The following is a 20,655-nucleotide window of genomic DNA, read 5'->3' as shown; positions in this document are numbered from 1 at the left end:
ATAATAATAAAAAAAGTTTCGAATTAAATAACATTAAAGAGAATAACATGGAATCTGATAAATGAAATGAAATGAAGTCTTTAACGCTGCACAGTTATGCTTGTCAGGCTAAGGGAGACGATGATTAAAAGAAGTGAATGATGATGGAAGAATTGTTGGAATGAGAAAGTGGGAGGAAACGGAAGTACCCCGAGAAAACCCACGAGCACGATGCTGTCCACCACAAACTTACTTGGCCGGGGATCGAACCAAGGACCTCACGCACCAGAGGTAAGCGCTCTACCACTGTGTCGAAACTGATAAATGAAGGACATATCTCTCAGAATCATACATATAAACTTCTCTTTATGCTACAAAAATGATGTTTCTATTTCAGTCTTCTGAATCGTATACTATTCACAAGCCACATATTAAGGGAAGCATGATGACTTAATAGCAGAGCATTCACCTCTGGTGCGAGGGGTCCCATGCTATGTAAGTTTCGGTGGACAACATCGTGCATGTCGGTTTTCTCGCGGTTCTCACGTTTCCTCCCACATTTTCATTCGACCAATTCTTTCAAAATCATTCACTTTCATTGATCATCCATTCCGTTTGGCCTAAAGAGCATACATAGTATATTAAATACAGATTCACACATCACCACGCAATACATGATCACTTTGTGATTCAGAATGAAATAAAGTTAGTATGTATATAATGTACAAATATTTTTTATTTACACTTCTTTCTTGTTCCTTTTCTCATTTATCAATTCTCATGTTATTCACCTTCCTGTCACTTTTAACCTACCTAATTTGTTATTATCAAAATTGCCTGCCGAAGTTTGTATTTACCAACTTTAGTGTTTGTCAAGAAGACTCACTTCAAAATATCAAGTGTGTTATTTGTATATTATTATAATGATCACCTGTTTATCTCACTAGCATGAATAACCACTTCATGTATTTTCAAGAATATCCACAACTTACTGCAACTCAAAATAAATATCAACGATTAATGCACCGTTAAATAAACAAACGAACAAATTTAAATGACAATACTTGTTCAAAACGCAATGTCCTTTCTAGTCTACCTGTGTCCCTCTCTCTTTCGTTACGGAACAAGATATCAAGGGAGGTATTTATGTTCACAAAAGTCGGAATCTTAAGTGTACATGTGTGATCTTCATGGTCGTCTGAAAGGCAGTGCCATTGTAGCAGTCAGTTGAAATAGCAGAAGTGAGATGCACACGTTACAAACACCAATCCATGATTGAATTTTTATTGCTGAAAACGGAAGTGTAGTAAGTATTCCCAACCTATTGTGTACTGCACACCGAACTGCTGTACTCGTTAGGATGATACTTAGACGTTGAGCAAATCCAACCAGATGTTGAAACAAGGACAATGGAGTTGAATAATTTGTGGTGAGTGATGCCGCGTCAGTCCACAGCCACCAAGCCGGACATGTTGCAGCAAGTAGATTATATTTATGGTAGTAAACGCATCACTATTTGAAATTTGGTTCTAAAACTTTGTCTGCAAAAAATGTAATGGAATCATCGAAATATTGATATTTTACGATGATTATTACGTGCACACGATGAATATTACGAAACCCTGGAGCTTTATGTAAACTAATGCAGGGCGCTTTCTTGCTCGAACTGTCACAGGGCTAACAATTTTGAGTCTGAGAAGACACAATCCATAGCATGATGCCAGTAATCACCGCCACAAATCCCAAGACCGATCCCTCTGCACGAAAGTTTATGATCATCTTCTGAAACATCGGTGGATCTTTACTGAACGATACAGAAGTAATTACGATTCTCCCCCCTTCCCCCATATCGAAAGCATCCACTAAAATGATTTTTAGTTGTCCACATTTGGGGCTGCTACTTCTCATTCTTGGTGTTGCATTTTTAATGTTCAGAAGTGTATTTAAAAAAAAAAAAAAAAACTCGTTATTACTGCAAGCATACAATTCGTTATGTAACATCCAGAAGGAAGAGCAAGGCTTTATTATTTGTTGCGAAAATTGCATGGATGGTCACTCTGAAACCAGAAATATATATATATATATAAAAAAGAGGTGTCCAAAACAAGAGAAATCCAAATATTTACACTCCTTCCCCTACAAAATTGAACGAAGTTACTATACATTACCTTAAAAATGAGCAAGGAAGAAAATAATACTGTTGAATGTTTTATTTTGCGCTATTGGCATTGCGTCATATCTGTACTATTAAAAAAACAAAAAGACTTTATTACATCCTTTGTCACTTTTTAACGCATATTAATTATTTATTCGCATATAATTAAATGCAATTATTCATTCTTAAACTTAATGATGAGGTAGTAACGAGTTCTTATATCTTTGACACATGAAACAATAACACGTGTCTTTTTCGAACATTTGTAATTCTGTATGTGCTTTAAATAGAGGAAAAATATGTTAATATGTTTAACACGCAGTTTTTACACACAATTATGAGGTGTGTTTTTTAAGTAGGTACCGTTCTGAAATTTAGCCGCTGAAGTGCTGTAGTCGCCGTTCCGTGCATGTGCACCGTGTATCTACATCTGCTGCAAGTCACAGACGCCATTACGGAAATATTTAACCGTGTTTACGTCTGTTTGTAAGTAGTTAAAATGCCTCTGCCAATTCAGATTCCCGTCGACTATGAAATACGCGCTGTGATTCGCTTTCTTAGTGATGAAGGCATGAAAATGGTTGAAATTCATCGCTAGATTAGTGAAGTGTATGGAGATAACATTATGAGCGATGGAAGGGTACAGAAATGACTTAGAGCTTTTAAAGATGGCCGCACAAATGTTCATGATGAGGAAAGAAATGGGCGACCTTCTCTCATCACTGAAGACTTGGTGCACAAATTTGACGAAAAAGTGAAATAGAACATACGCTTTACGATTTCGTCGTTATTTGATAGGTTTCTTTAAGTTTCAAGACGAGTTCTCCATAAAATTGTGACTACTCAATGCTTAAATTAAGAAAAGTTGGGCTTACGCTGGTACCGAAAATTTTGGCTGAGGTGCAAACCAAATGTTTGGCCAGTGCATCGACTTTCTTGAGCCGTACAGTGAGGAAGGCGATGATTTTTTAAGCAAAACTGTCACAGGTGACGAAACATGGGTGTCTTACGTTACACCAGAATCGAAGCAACAATTTACGGAATAGCTGCATTCAACATCACTCAAGAAAGCGAAGTTTACGCAAAGAGTGTCAGCCCGGAAAATCATGAGTACTGTGTTTTGGAACAGGAAGGGGTGCTGTTTGCGTATTTTTTGCCTCGTGGTGACACAATAAATTCCATGACGTACTGTGAAACCTTCCTAAAACTGCATCGTGCAATCCAAAACAAAAAACGTGACATGCTGAGTAAGGGGATCATTTTGCTTCATGACAATATCTGTCCACACGCAGCAACTCAAGCTCAAAATTTCATCGCATCATTCGGCTGGAAACAACTTGGTCACCCTCCGTTGCATTTCAAGAAGCATCTAGGTGGTCAGCGCCACGACGGCGATGATGAGGTCAAAACGGTCGTGTTGCAGTGGCTGTCAAATTAGATAGCACACTTCTATGAGGATGGTATTCAAAAGCTTGTTGTACGATGCGATAAGTGTCTTAATATTGGTGGAAACTATGTAGAAAAATAGATTAAGGTATAGGCTTTCATATAACAATAAAATTGTTATGAAAAGTTGTAAAATTGTATACTTTCTTCATTATTATTTTTTTTATTTTATTTCAAAATGGCACCTACTTAAAAAACACGCCTCGTAACTTTAATACATCCAGAATTTATTCTTCACCAATATAGTTCTAATGTACAGTGGAATTTCACAAATGTGCTGGGTACTGGCAAGGTTTTTCATGACTAGAAGATAACACGTCCGAGTGAACAAGATAGATGATGTCAAACTAATAAAAAAATTTCTACCTATCTACCACATTTGTTTAAAGCAACTATTTTGACCTATGCTTTCGACGTTATTTCTCCATAACCAACGGTTATTATGAGAAAATATTTTAATGTTATATAGTTTCTATACAACGAAATCATTTCATTCAAGACTTTATTAATATGTATCAGTTAGAAATGTTATTACACAAGGTTACTACGTTCATTTCCTTTTATATAAATCCATTAGGTTCTTGATCTCTAGCAAATACGGGAAATTGCAATAATTCTGACCAAGTAAAAAAAAAAATTTAAAAAAAAAACTCACATTAAGTCTGGCCGGAAGTGATGAATTATGGCACAAAACGCCATCCCATTTCTCCAGGACGTTGTCATGTTAGTTATCTTCACTCCTGCATATTCTTTGGTTACCTCTTTGCACCATTCCAGCAAATCCTGTCCTGGAGTAGTCTCTTTCAACCTTGGACCACTATCGTTCATCTGTGTTTAAAAAAAAATTAAAATACTACATACAATCTTTTATTAAAAATAGAAATCATTAAACGACATTAAACTCTAGATATTGAATAGTACGATAAATAAAGGAAACAACTGATTTTTTTTTTCATATCATATTCTTTATAGGTGCGAATCCAATAAAATTCAAAGACTGAGAAAAAGATGAATCAAATCGGTAAAAAATAATATCTAGTTAAGAAATATATCGGGTAGCACAGTTATCAGCGCACCGGCACGGTAAGTCGGATACCAATTTCGATTCCGAGTCCAATTGCTCCATTTTTCACTTCTTGAATTTCTTTCCTACTTTGCTACTTCGCTAAGCACCTTGATTCCCTCACTAATACTATAAACTTAACAAAGAAAACCTAGCGTAGATATACAAAATATAAAATATATGGTATTGTATGGTTGTCTTGAAAGCTGGACTCTACAAATACTAGCAAAACGACTGAGTATTTTTGATGGTCTACAGATCTCTCTAAGCAGAAGGAAGCTCACAATCTTTCAACACCAACAGTTTTGGTTGTGGATGTTCCTGACCTATTTTACTCTTTCTTGTTTTGTAAAGACATCAAAAAGCTTCCGATTTTTCCTTAATGTTAAGTATCTTTTTATTATTATTATTATTATTATTATTATTATTATTATTATTATTATTATTATTATTATTATTATTATTATTATTATTATTATTACATGGATGAATCAAAAAGTAAGGTGAAATTGCCTGTCAAACCCATAGTATTGTGTGTAGCTAATTAATTCTTTTCCATGTTACAGGTAATCTGGTAATAGAAGTGTGACGGCTTGTACAACATTCTATGTCCACCCGTCTGGTGCTGAGAGCAACTCAAAGATGGCGCAACGACTGGAACATTACACCAAGAAGGAAGTGCGCGGTGTCATTCGTTTTTTCTGGGCCAAGGGAACAAAACCATGTGATATTCATCAAGAATTGGTGCAGGTCTACGGAGATAGTGTTATGTCGCAGAAACAAGTGTACGTGTGGTGTAACGCATTTGCAAGTGGTAGGAGTACTGTCACAGATGATGGCAGAAGTGGCAGACCATCAACGTCCATCACTGACACGAATGTGGCTGTCGTCGATGCTATGATTCGTGAAGACAGAAGAGTGCGGTTGCAGGACATTGCCAATGAATTGAATCTCTCTTATGGTTCCGTAAGCGGTATCGTCTATGACCAACTGGGCTTCACAAAAGTGTGTGCGCGCTGGGTACCCAAGCTTCTGAGTAACGAACACAAAAACCAGCGAATGGGCATTTCCCTGAGCCACCTCACACATAATGCCGACGAAGGAAATTCATTCCTTCATCGCATCATAACGGGCGATGAAACTCCGATACCTCTATGGACACCTGAATCCAAACGTCTGAGCATGATATGGAAACATCCATCGTCACCACAGGCCAAGAAATGCAAGACAATAGCATCTGCCCAGAAAACAATGGCTACTGTCTTTTGGGATCGTCTCGGTGTTATTCATGTTGAAGTTCTGGAAAAGGGTACGACCATTAATGCAGACACCTACTGCGAAACCCTGGACAGGCTGAAAGCAGCCATAGGGCAGAAACGGCGGGGGGCACTCCGAGAGGGCGTGTTGTTACTGCATGATAACGCACGTCCACATACAACCGAACGGACCCGTACACACCTCCGCGGGTTCAAGTGGGAAATTCTCGATCACCCTCCGTATAGCCCTGATTTAGCCCCGTCGGATTACCATTTGTTTGGCCCCCTGAAGCAACATCTCCATGGGCAGCGTTTCCAGACACTGACAGAGGCACAACAGGCTACACGTACCTGGTTAGGAAATCTGGAACAACATTTCTTTGAACAGGGCATGGATGATTTGGTGCCACGTTGGAATAAATGATTAGACAACTACGGTTCCTTCTTCGAATAATAGTGTGATACCATACTTCAAACATAGTAAAGCTTCATCGACGTATCTCTGTACGCTTTTCTGTAAATCAACAATTCACCTTACTTTTTGATTCACCCTTGTATTATTATTATTATTATTATTATTATACAATAAATTTTAATGTTGTACCATTAACAAAAATCGATCGTTTTCACCCACTATTTGTATATTCATGGAATATTATAAGAAGCAATAGCTTAAAAAATAATTCAAAACAGACCAGTAATTATGACTTTAAGAAAGCTGATTTCTTACAGGTTTATTATGGAATAAAGAAAATGAACGAAATTAATGATCCTACCAACAATGTCGATAAAATGTCTGAAAATTTGTATGATAAAATACATGAAGTTTTCGATTTTCATGTACAAAGAAACTGTATACTAATAATACGATATATAAGGACACGTGGATGAATAGAGACCTTAAATCATTAATAAATAAGAAAACAAAATAAAAGGCCAAACAATCAAATAATAAAATATGGTATCAGAGGTCCTCAGATTTAAGAAAGTTGGTCAAAAAGAAATATATATAGGGGCTAGAAAATTTTACTTTTTTAACGTTGGAAAACGGTATTTATAAAGACAGTTTGTACTTCTGGGGAACATTCAAACAATCACATAACAAACAAATACCAAAACAGATAAAATATAATAATACATCAGTGTCAAAATTTTAGACACAGCAGAATGTTTAAAGTTGTATTTCATAATTCTTTTAATTTTGACTCCAACCAAAATAAAAAATATAAGGTTATGAAACTGACAGAATATAATGATAATTATGTATCGATTTGTACTTCATCTATCACGCAAAAAGAAATAATTGAAACAATCAGTAAAATTAAGGGAAGTACTACACCTGGACCTGATAACATTCCATATTATGTCATTAAAGCCTGTAGTAATGAAATAGAGTTAAATTTAGCTGTTATATGTAACGCATCGTTATAGACTTAAGTATTTCCTTCAAAATGGAAGCAAATATATGTTGTGCCAATATACAAATCTGGTGATAGGTATGAAGTTAAAAATTAGTTTAGTAAGTGCATTCTCTAAGATTTTTGAATTAATTGTACACAAACATTTATATTTTAATGTAAAGAATATTTTAAACGATACACAACATGGTTTTTATAAAGGTAGATCGATTGCAACGACTCTTATCCATTTTACAGATTTTACGTACTTTGCACAAAAAAGTAATTTACAGGTTGACGTTATACATAATAGTAAATAACGAATATGATAATTAACTCCTACAGAAAGACTTAGATGCAGTTAATCATTAGTGCGAAAATAATTTATTAACAATTTACTCTGGAAAAACAAAATGTCTGACATTTACTAATAAAATTCAATATTTTGTCAGCAAATATAAAATTAATTGAGTAAAAATGAACAAAGTAGAACAAATTAAAGATCTTGGTATTATTTGACAGACAATTGAAATTTGGTAATAATGACAGACAACTGAAATTTGGTAATCACATAAATGATTTAGTGCAATCAACGAGAAAAACAGTAAGTTTTATCCTTAATCAATAGCTTGATTTTTAAAATGGTAGTTCTTATGTGTACTTCTATAAGACACTTGTTAGATCCAAGAACGGTTTGTCTAATATACTTGTTAACGAACTCGAAGCAGTACAGAAATGTTTTATACGACTACTATGTTATAAAATGAAAAAGGACTACTATTCACACGAGTATGAATATTGGTTAACTTTTTGAGGACTTCAATCTCTTGCAAAAAGAAGAAATTTTATGGATAAATACTTTATTCAAATGATATTGGATAATAAATATAAGCGATTACTGCTTGGAAAATAAGAATGCCGAGTTATAGAGTAAGAAGTCAGTGACATCGGTAGCACTAAATTCGAAACGACAAATATTGAGAAGAGTGACAATGTCTTATAACATTTTTTATGTTGGAGAAACAATAGAGCAACTTTAAACAAAATTAAACTATTTTAACTTTATGACAAGAGGCTTGATTTTACTGTTATTATATATCTTTAGTTATAATACTTTATTTAAAGAACCAATCTTTTATGTGAAAATACGACAATAAGTAACCAGGATCTTTTGCATACCGGATATGTAATTTTAAGCAAGGTTGACTCATTCTTTAAACCAATGCCGGTCTGGAGAAATCACGGGCCCTCGGCTAAAGTTGATTGTGGGTCCCCTGATCGAGAAACTTTTCACAGCGTATCTTCGGTACTTACAACAATGATTAAAGGTTTGTTTATGAAAAAAAAAAAAAAAAAAGTTTCTGAAGTATTTTAAATCTATCTATGTTACGATAAATGACAAGGTAAAACATACTTAAGCAATATAACGTAGATATAAATCATGATATAGGTTTCGGCGTCAGTTCAGCATTGTACTATATGATGTAGAGGCTATGAGTGAAATAAAGAGAAATGTGTTGATATGGCAAAATTATGCGAAACCCGTATAGTTATAAACAATTTTTTTATTCTATGAGAACTAATGACAAATATTTAACGTGTATTACAACATTTATATTACCACATAACTGTAAAAAGACGAAAATATTGGTATGCACTAACAAAGTGACGCTTATTTTAGATTTATATTAATACAAACAGGCAAATTATTGATTACTACTAATAAATGATTACAATATCATAAAGCACATAATTGTAAAATTGAAAATGACTCAGACACACACAGGAATTACAAAGTATCAGGTATATATCAATACATTAATTTTCTTTTCGAAATTTCGCTTGTCACCGCAATTTCATCAGAGACTTTATTTTTGTCCAAATTTATAAACAAGTCTCTCTCAACATTCATCAACATTAAAGGAAATAGTAAGTTCTCGCTTAAAGAATATCTGAGTCTGTTTTTTACAATTTTCAATTTCGAAAAAACTCGTTCACAAGTCACCTGAGTGAATGGAATGGTCATTACATATTTAAACACAGTATATAAATTACTAAATAATCCAGACTGTGACGATAGTTCATAGAGAATGGAAAATGCACATGAGAGATATCTGAAACATTTCCTTTTAGTACCACATTGAGTTTCCGTCTTTTTCTTTTTATCTTCAGATTCTTCTTCAGATGTCACACTTTCATCTGAATCACCATCATCATCATTACTTGTAATTCTCACAAATTTACACACTTCTTTCTCTTCTGGTTCTTCAGACTTGTCAGTAAAATCTGCACTCAAATTTACGATACTGGCTTGCAAACTGTTTCAGTTCAAACAACAACTCACTTCTATTCACGTTTGCTAATTGAGAAACAGTTTGCAAGCAATCATCTGGAAAATCTTCTACCTCCATTGCAACTATATCCTCGTACCTTTTTGGGTCTAACCAGGAATAATCAAGCAGTAGAGTCTTGTTGGGTACAAACCGTTCTTCTATACTTTTACTCGTATAATCGAGAATGTTAAAGTATATGGCTTTGTATTTCTGGTCATGTGACAAATTTCTAGCATCGTCAGAAACTTGTTCACAAGGCATTTTCTTTACCTTGGGAATTCTTTTTTCTGGAAAATCACCTTCTATATCAATTTCCCCATTCCTAAAATAAGCTTTGATGTCTTTAACCAGGGATTTACATTTGTCATGCAATCTTTTAAAATTTTTGTCATGCAATCTTTTAAAATTTTTGTCACTTCTTCTAATTTCGTCAATGCATCTACCGACTGCCAGGCCTTTGCATAGTCTAAAGACTTGCTTTGGAGAAAGATGAACACAGGAGAAGTAACTGAAAACATGTCTAGCATGACTACAGCTAGAAACAAATTTTCGAATTTGCACCACTGTCCTAGATGGGAACGCACTGTAAATTTTGTTTTGCAATCGAAATTGCCTGTTGACATATCTAACAATACTGACAAAAATGTAACTAATTTAGAAGATTCAACATTATCATAATGTAAATCTATTATGGAAGATAAAGCTTTGTGTTTGCTCCACCACCTAGTTTATAATTATTGTTACTTTTGCTCACCTGTACTTGAGAAACAGTCAGAACTTTTCTGTTGTTCACTCTCAGCAGAACGACGAAAATATGAATGAATTGAAGTGTTTGTTTTTTTTTTTTTCAAATGTTCTTCTCTTTCTTTTCTCCTCTTCCGTTTTGCAGCACCACTTGTTGAACTCATTTTCTACAGCTTGTTATATGTACATTCTCAAAATCAACTCATAGTCATTACAAAGGACTTTTCAACTTGCCGGACGTAGAGATTACGCAATACGAACCACTAACAGTTTCGTTTACAAAACAAGCCTGAACGTACACGAATATATTTTGCTATACACCACTTCAGATTTGTGCTTCCGAAACACTAATCGCGTGACCTCTGACTTCGCTTCACCTACAAAGAATCACTGTTCGCTGGTTTGCATCCACATGCACCTGACTTGAGATGATTCATTGTCCACTATTGCCAAAATAAGAAGCAAAAAAGGGTGGGGCTTAACACTGACACGAGGGTGACAAGCTAACTCTGACCTCACCCCACTGTAAACATCCAATAATAGACTAAGCTACCGCTTCAATCTTTTTTCTAGTGATTAAATGACTGTTTTAAGGAAGTTATACATACAGAGAACACACATAGGAAAATATCTTGGAATTAAAAAAAAAAAATGTTTAGTAAACTATTTCACTCGTTTTTGTCGGAAATTAATACAATGTTAATGTTAGAGAATTTTCGGAAAGCCTGTGAAAAATACGAAAAGAAAGGAACAATAAATCTATGAAAACTGTCACAAAGGAACGTGTGGCAACTATAAAGTCCGAAGGGAAATAGTATAACAGATAAATAGTTTTCGGTACTGTATCTAGGTAATGTTTTTAGAGAAGATATCATATGAACTGCGAACTGAAAATTAAAGTTAGATAGGAAAAAATGTCATTATATCCAACTTACTTTTTTAATATATTGAGGGGCCCCTACAAGAGTGGCGCCTTAAGCTATAGCTTGTTATGTGTAAATCTGGTACTGGTTGTTTTTTTAACTGGTTTTCAAGCATTACATTAAACTATGTTGTTGTATTTTAAAATTATCAGTAGTTAATTCTGTTTTTGTATTCTAAACATCTAATAATTAAAGTTATTTTTTAAGTTTTAAATATTTATTTTCCTATGCGTTCGGGCCCTCCCAAAGGCTCTCGGACCCTTTGGGCCCTCGGCGATTGCCGAGCAGCCGACCTAGCCAGACCGGCACTGTTCTGGCTGTGGAGTGGAATAGAGATTGTCCCAGCATGCATTCCATTCAAAATTACTTTTACTATTATTATTTATCACATATATATTCTTCAGTATAAATTATACTCTTAATTAACTTTCATAGTAAGTTCACTAAAAATACGCAACGTAGTCATTACATTTAAACATTGTAAATTTCATTTAAGATCATATATTTAGCCAGCTATCTTCCCAAAGACGTTCATAACTCTCTGTATTAAATATCATTTACCTACTACGTCTTAAACCAAACTACAGAACTCACCACTAGCTTAACAAGACTTCAATGAAACCATAGACTGTCATTCCTTAATCCTATTTCCCGAATGTAGGCTTCTGCTTAATCAAGTCTTCATTACCGACAAATTCCGTTTACTACCAGCTTTTGAATTTAGACATTAATTTGTTAATTGCTATGCACAGAAAATTTAGATGCTTATGGTAGGAAAGTTAGATGATATACTAAAATTACATCTATTAGGCCGAAATATTGTTGGTTTGGGGAAGGAAATTCTTTCCCAGTTCTGTCCAATTCACTCTTGCATAATGATTCTAGCCATACTTCTTACCGTAATCAAAGATTGCAAAGTTTAGTAAAACAGATATTACTTAACGAACAACTGAACGTCTTACTATATCAGATTTCTTACGTGACTACTGTTAGAGCTTTTCTATTTCAAGGTGCCCTCGAAAAGTATGTGAAACATACTTCGGCTTCATCCCCGTCAGCCCTCTTACGGAGAAAACCTTCCCTTTGCTTTGGAGAAAGAAGTGAATGACCTCGGCTGTGTTACCAATTTGTCATTTAGTCGCTTGGTCTTGGCGAGTGAAGATCGTAGGTCACTTAGAATGGCTAACAAGAGAGTACACAGTGAAGCCCGTGAAATAACTCATTGTGGCAACCACGTCTGCATCCAACTATTGAAGGATCTCGGCCACAGCAACTTGTCCCTTTCTTTTCGAGGGGAAGGGGGGATACGCGAATACAGACATCGACAGCAGCGCCAGCTGGGGCACACTTGAAGTAGAAAGGCTCTAATTCCAACACTATTACATAACATTCAACTGAATGATATTCCTCAAGCAGTAACAGTTTAAACTTGCTTCCAAAATTGTAGATGGGGTAACTTCCCAGCCTAAAATTCAAGGCTTTTGTAGTTTACGTTGAACTTATTTAGTTTTGAATTTCAATGCGCCATTACAAAAAATTTTATTGTTCTATTTTTAGGATCTTACTTGGGCCAAATTTCAAGGACATCTCTTGCCCTCTACATGTTTTTCACTCAATTAGCAAATGCGCAAAATACAATGTAATTCTCTGTATATATGACCAATAAACAGAAAAATCTAAAAATAAAGTTTAAATTGAACTCTTTACTGCAAATATTAAACAAAAAATTCACAAATTGAAATAAATGCCCATGGTGAGCGCGTACTGGTGCACCACAGTTATCATCCTGGCATTTGCCTGGTGTGACTGAGGAAAACCAAGGGAATAACCTCACTCAGGATGGCTGGTCTGAAAAAGGTGTTTACAGTTTTCTAAGTGTTCCCATTGGGAAACGAACCCAAGACCACTCATTTATCAAGCGAGAGCGTTAGCGGCCACATTATACGGCGCCATTATTATTATTATTATTATTATTATTATTGCAAAACGTTCAAATATTGATTGATCTTCTGTATTAAACACCAAATTATACTGGATACTAGGTACGTTATTCGGAAAAGGGGTGGGGTATGGGTATTTAGGTTACAAACGGAAAATAGAACTCAGCTGAACTTATAGAAATAATGTAATAACAAAGCAATTCGTTGATCATTACGGTGTCTTATATGTAACTGCATTTTATTTACTTTTTTTTTCTTTTAAATTCTTTAAAATATTTTGGAATACGACATACAACACAATGAGATTACTTTCTAAAACTTTTGTTCTAACATACAAATACACAAGTCGGTAATGTACAGTAATAGAAAGAAGAAAAAATTTCTGATCGTCCACTATCAACAAAAAGTAATGAATCAAACTACAGTTATATTATCTCACGCCAGCTGTTTGGCTATAAACAAATAATTATAAGCACAGTCTATTTATCTCAGGAAACAAATTAGTTTAACTTACCTGGTTTGCTAAATTAAGAGGTTCTAGAGTTAGTCGTATATTCTTCTGTTCGGGTGTCATGCTGCTGAAGAAGAATGTTTTGTAAATTTATTTCCATTAGTGCAACGAATCACTTATATCTTTATTGACTAAAAAACGTTATTTTCTACACCCTGGGGTCTATTTCTCAAAACTTGCACTCTTGTCGTGCAAACCTACTAATACAGCGTATGGAACACAATGTAATATTAATTATCTACTAACCAGAATAATGTCCCTTCCAATTGTATTATTTATTTATTTATTTTCCAATATTTCGAATGCACTATTTGGGCATTCTTCCTCGAGGGCACAAGGCTTAAGTCGTTATTTCTGTACAGTCTTCACACTGTTCTTGTATCTCAATAATAACGTAACAAAAAATATATTACACAATATATTTATCTATACTTATATAATTTTATCTACCTGTTTCAGTACGCATGTTAAACACATAATTAGATTTTACACAGTAAAAAATGAGGAAATTAAAACAACACAAAATGACAACCACTTTAGCGTGTTACTTGCGTGTTTATTCAACACCTAAGACATCGCCTTCGGAGCATATAAAAAATAATGATTGGCTGTACAGTAACTGGCTGTGTGAATTTGCATTGATTTTCATTGTTTGCTATAAGCAAAGCTTTAAGTAGTATATTTGACATTTATACCATGTAAAATATAACGTATCATTTTTCTGTAATCGGTTACGAAAATAGTTTTGTAAGCCTATGAATCAGACTTGGCAAAAACCATGTTATTTTTTCCTTTCGAGAAAAAAAAAAACTTTTTTGTTTTGTTTAAACCCGTTTTTTTTAAACCAGTTTTTCTGGTTTAAATGATTTACTCTATGTATTTATATTACATATAGACAGAAATAAGTTTGTTTCGCCTTGGTGTTATTATGCAACAACGGGGTTATGCTGGAAGGAATCACATATGCTTACAGCGAAATCTGAACTGCTTCTCGGCTTACATCTGAGAGAAATTGTCCTCCATTTGGACTCGACACCGGAACTAATTGGCTACAAATACGATGAGTCTGCCGACTCACTCACGAAGCACTCTTGATAAAAATACGTTGTACTGATCTTTACATATTTGTAATATAATCGTCAAAAGTCATTTCAGAAGGACAAAAAAATAAACAGTTGCACAAGTGAAACCATTATATATAAATCGGGGAACTCCCGCCTTAGCCATTGGGAAAATCCCGTTATTGTTTGGTTGTAAAATTTTAAGGTAAACGTATCATAATCAGTACGTTAAAACCGAGGGATTAAATTACAAATTTAGTATGTAAATATCATTCAATAAAATTAAAACTGAAAGTCCAATCCAAGCTAACGTTGGAAGCTAAGTGTGCAGTCGATCAATTTTGCCAATTTTTATCAATATTTTTAAGCAACCTTAGTTTCTTTACAAGACAACAGGCATTTAGGCAAGCAGACATATGCAATTTGGTGTCGTTTCGTATGTTTAGGCTGAACAACATCCTTATGTAATACAGATGTTATCAAGGGGAAGATTCTCGCTTAAAGTGACACACGAACCACTACTTGGTTTACACTTGAAATATTGTGGTTCGACCGAGAATTGAAAATGGGACGCCTTGATTAAAAGGTGAAAAGGAGATAACACTAATGTAGATGGTTTGATATGTGGAAACGTCACCATAAAGTTCACACGATTTAAAGCATTTTTCGTTTCTTTTTCTTTTCTCTTTGGTTTAAACCATTTTTTTTAACGAGTTGGTTTAAACCAGCCAACCCTGCTATGAATTGTCTGAAAATAGTTACACGAGTAGTAGTTATGCCATCTATTGTTCCTCTGTCCTAGCATGTAAGAACAACAAATGCCAGCACTGCTACTCATGTAATTGTTGTCAGACAATTTATAGGCTTACAAAACTATTTTCGTGATCGATTACAGAAAACATAGTACGCTATTCGCTACTTGATATGTCAAATATACTGCGTAAAGCTTTGTTCATAGTAACCAATTGAAAACCAATGCAAACTCTCACAGCTAGTTACTAGTTATTTCTGATATGCTCGATAGAAATGATATTTTTTGTTTCTAACTCTTCATTTTTTGCTATGTATGTTTGCAAAACTAGTGCACTAATCACTAAAACCTGTACTTTTGTTTTAGGATTCCTTTACAGTGGCAATATTCATCCACTCAACTGACGACTGCTTCAATTTACTGCATGTACAATGTGGCCAGATCAACATTGCTTTCAATTTGGTGATCATATATACACCTCATTTTTTTTATGATTTTCAACATTATTTTGTATCTAGATAGTAAACAATAATAAAACCATTTCTAATCGTTAGTTCATTTTTTAAATATAATTGGTGATAATAATATCCGAATCCCTCTCCAAATTTCCTTTTTCAGTATTTAACAATCTTGAGAAAGAATGTGTGAACAGTGCATTCGAAATATTGAAAGAAAACTAAAACAATTGGAAGGAACATTATCCAGGTTAGTAGAACAATGAATAGTATAAATTTTTTCAAAATCAAATATTTAACAATTGTATATACCATAAAATCATGACAAATTACAGGTATCAATTTTAATATTTAGAAATGATTTCTACTATTATTCTAATATTTCTACTTTGTAATATTTTACGACTTATAAAAAGCATATTACAAGACTAGCAGTTATGAGAAATAGGCCTCAGATATCAGAATTATTTAATACTAAGAATTCAATTTAGCACCTTCGGAACGAAAATCGTTATGAAAATTAACTATATACGAATGATCAAGAATGCGTTATAAGGCCTTCTATATTAGAATTATAAAATAACTAATCTGTTGAAGCGTTACATTAATAATAATAATTCACTACGATATTCGTTTCGTTTTTACCTTGCTGGAAACATCTTTGAGCAGGAATATTCAGAAAAACATTTTGTCTGTTTTTATATTTTATATCCTGTAGGTTGCTTCTATATTTGCAGAATAACAAAATAGAAGCGATTTCAAGGTGAAAAGTAGAAGTTTCTGTTTCTGAATCTTTTTACCTACCTGGGGAAGTTTCCAGCAAGATAAAAGGGAAACGAAATATCGTAAAAGGATTACAATTAATGTAATGCTACAAAAGGCAAATAACTTTATTATTCTAATTCAGGTACACGATATAACAATTAACGTTAATAATCCTCGACATGGAAGTATTATCACTAGAATATGTTTGTTTGTCCAGCTATAAATATTAACAGTAGCAGAAACAAAGGAATTCCGAAGTGGGCGGCGGCTAGTAGTAGTAGTAGTAGTAGTAGTAGTAGTAGTAGTAGTAGTAGTAGTAGTAGTAGTAGTAGTAGTAGTAGTAGTAGTAGTAGTAGTAGTAGTAGTAGTAGTAGTAGTAGTAGTAGTAGTAGTAGTAGTAGTAGTAGTAGTAGTAGTAGTAGTAGTAGTAGTAGTAGTAGTAGTAGTAGTAGTAGTAGTAGTAGTAGTAGTAGTAGTAGTAGTAGTAGTAGTAGTAGTAGTAGTAGTAGTAGTAGTAGTAGTAGTAGTAGTAGTAGTAGTAGTAGTAGTAGTAGTAGTAGTAGTAGTAGTAGTAGTAGTAGTAGTAGTAGTAGTAGTAGTAGTAGTAGTAGTAGTAGTAGTAGTAGTAGTAGTAGTAGTAGTAGTAGTAGTAGTAGTAAATATTATTATTATTATTATTATTATTATTATTATTAAGGAACTAAATTAAATTAATAATATACTCTTAAAGAATTCATATTTCCTCATACACAGTTGTATATTAATGTATAAGAAAGTAAATAAAATATTTACTATAAACGCATAGCTATAGGTAAGCATATGTAGGTAAATATTTTATTTTACTGTATTGTACTTGGTAATACATTATTAGGCAAGCATAGATTAAAAAAAAAAGCGGCAACAAAGTATACATTATTTCCTGCAAAAATCATTAACATTTTCTTCTAAACGAAGTTCAACTTTCATTTAATTAAAAATACTTATCCTATTTCTGTAGAAGCTTCTAGTTCTTAAATTTCTTGAAGGCAAACATTTTCGATTATGCAACTACACCTCGACTTCAGTTTTCACCGAAGTTACCTATATCTCTCTTTTCAATACCATTCTTCTGAAAATTATTATAATTATTTTATTACTTCAGTAAATTATACTGCCTGCCTGCCTGCCTCAAATGTGTAAAAGAATACAGAAATAAGGGTTCAAATGAACCGCTGGGAAGTATAATCAGTGATTCGACTTCTTAAAGACAAAAATCATAATACTGCCGACATTCACTCAGAAATACGTGAAATGTACGATCTTAGTGTAATGAGCAAATAAAAAGTATGGAAAAGATGTCCTGCGTTGAGGTAGGCCCTACAAATGTTCAGAATGAAGAAATAAATGATAATCCTAAGGCTCAAACTGATGACCTTATTCAACGTGTAAGAACACAAGAAAATCGTCGCTTCACGATTTTCTGAGCATGAATGAATGGAATTAACAACTTCCAAAAGTTATAATTGACACATTGGGCAATCGAAAATGATCTAACATGGACCTCAAAAATTGTGAGCCACAAAAATGAACGAATGACACAAGCATGGACTACTACTGAGAATAAGAGGATAGAGGGGGACATGAGATGAATTAGCTTCCCACACTGTGATTGGTAATGAAACGAGAGTTTCTTACGGCAATGTCAAGTACAAGAAATAATTAATGCAGTGACATTATTCACATTCACCAAACGATTTTTTGTTTGTTTGTTTGTTTTTAATCTGTAGGATAGGTCTTGGCTGCGCTCTGGTCCAAAAAGATGGTGGATTTCATGAAAATGTCGAAAAAATAATCACTTTGAAAGTAGTGATTATCACGTCTTCCTACATGGTCAAAAAATTATTTGCATCTCAACGTTTTGAGGAAACAATGGTGTAAAACACGGCAATGTAGGGCTTGGCTACTCTCAAGCGGAGGACTTCTATACAGAGGGTTTAAGAAAAAGACTGTACCACGGTAAAGATATTAATCAAAAATTTATGGTGACTACGTAGAAAAATGAAGTGGGTTTGTATGTTTGGCTTGGTAAGTTTTTTCTGCATCCGATGAATTAACAAACAAGCATTTATTAAGTTCCTCGGTAGTTTTTTGAGGTATCAAAGATAATTTGATCCCAGATTTCTTACATTACATATTTTATGTGTAGGATATTTCAAAACGAGGTATTTCAATTGCAGCAAATGTTTCAAATATTGTTTTATCTTTTTACATCAATATCAAAATATGAAACATGAAGCGACTTCGAGTGACAGGAAAAAATGGAGTATTATTTATAATCTTTATAACAGAATTCATTTACGTCTTTAATTCTTTAATTCCTGTTTGTTTCTTTCAATTCCCATAATGGGGGGTAAGTGGGATGTTAAAAACTCACCCATGCAAATCTGTCTGCCAGTTTCAAGCATTTGGGGGGGGGTGTTGAATGTAACAATTGTACTTTTGTTTTTTAATATTTTCACTAACATTATGTAAATATGTAGTATGCTCTCTACTATATACTACTTTTGATTATTTAAATATCGTAACACATTACCGTGAAATATTTGATACTTAATGGCACAAGAACAGGAGCTGTACATATATAAGAGGAATATTCCTATAAAAATTCCTTCAAACTTACTTTCAGAAATCATCCATTTCACCAAAGTGAAAAATAAAAAGAGCGGAAATAGAATTATATACCAATAATTTGAAAATTATTTTCAAGTAAACAATTTAGAGAGTTCTGTATTACACCCAGAGTAAAGTAACTTGTCATCTAGCAACATGTGGTATAATGAGCTCACCACGAGTATACGATTTTCTGTCAGTTAAAAAAAAAAATTGTTGATGATTGTTGGATTTCGTAAATGTATTCCATTATTTACTTCTAATTACACTTTAATCATTTACTTTTCCCTTATGAAGTCTCAAACGTTTAGAAGAACATTCCTATTACAGTAGGTAGCAATATTAGAACGAAAATTTATCGTGTTACAAATATACTCACTCTATGACTGGGTTTATGTTCTTCAAATTGTCACTCTCAACTTCGGTGAGGTTTGTATGAATATCACCACTTGCCACAGGTACACTTCCATTAACATCAGCTGTCTTCGAGGCAACCGGTGTACTTGTAATAGGTGCTTCTGAATCTTCGACCCTCTCAAACGTACTGTCCAAAAATGTCTTGTTTTCAGATGCAATAGGTGTTGGCTCTTCTTTATGTGAAGACAAACTTGCCACTGAAACAGAAAATAAAGTTATAATCATAAAAACAGGTATAATTAAAGAAAATATTTCAGGTCATTCCATATCAACTGGACTAATTGTGAATATCACATATATATCTGATCTTATACAGTGTCTTTCTTCAGAATACAATTATCACTTTAAAATTGAAGATTATGTATGGTGTATATTAATAAAAGGAGGAAACAACCGATTTAAACTTATTTTTACATATTAAGTTCTCTGTAGGTGCGAATTCAGAAAAATAACACACTGCTGAACAAGACTGCACTTATTTAATATAAAAACACATTTACACGTGACGTTTCGATCTTCTAGCCAAGATCCTCATCAGACGTACACTCTAATGAGGATCAGATGAGTATCCTCATTAGAGTGTACGTCTGATGAGGATCTTGGCTAGAAGATCGAAACGTCACGTGTAAATGTGTTTTTATATTAAATAAGTGCAGTCTTGTTCAGCAGTGTGTTTATTTTTCTGATTTTATTTGCAAGACGTATGACTATGATTGTGTGTCAGTGCGAATTCAATAACATACAAAGAGTGAAAAAGTGATTAACTAGACCGAGACTCGAACCCGAGATCTCTGGCATGCCGTGCCAATG

General features: G+C 33.9%; 1 protein-coding gene across 4 annotated transcripts in view; it reads right to left on the bottom strand.

Annotated features, from left to right (window-relative positions):
• The window catches only part of LOC145660638 (EH domain-binding protein 1-like), a 150,127-nt gene that overhangs the window by 97,707 nt on the left and 31,765 nt on the right, over window positions 1-20,655 (bottom strand). For 3 of the 4 annotated variants that reach the window (XM_081725927.1, XM_081725923.1, XM_081725925.1), the window contains exons 7-9: window positions 19,808-20,042; window positions 13,751-13,814; window positions 4,236-4,408 (exon numbers count right to left, since the gene is read on the bottom strand). In XM_081725927.1, the coding sequence (XP_081582053.1) occupies window positions 4,236-4,408; window positions 13,751-13,814; window positions 19,808-20,042 (472 nt within the window). The remainder of the gene's footprint in view (window positions 1-4,235; window positions 4,409-13,750; window positions 13,815-19,807; window positions 20,043-20,655) is intronic. The other variant, XM_081725926.1, reaches the window with a different exon arrangement.

This window comes from Thermobia domestica, chromosome 9 (genome assembly GCF_964235325.1).
Source record: "Thermobia domestica chromosome 9, izTheDome1.hap1.1, whole genome shotgun sequence".
Taxonomy (NCBI): Eukaryota; Metazoa; Arthropoda; class Insecta; order Zygentoma; family Lepismatidae; genus Thermobia; species Thermobia domestica.
This window is presented reverse-complemented; position numbering and strand designations above follow the sequence as displayed.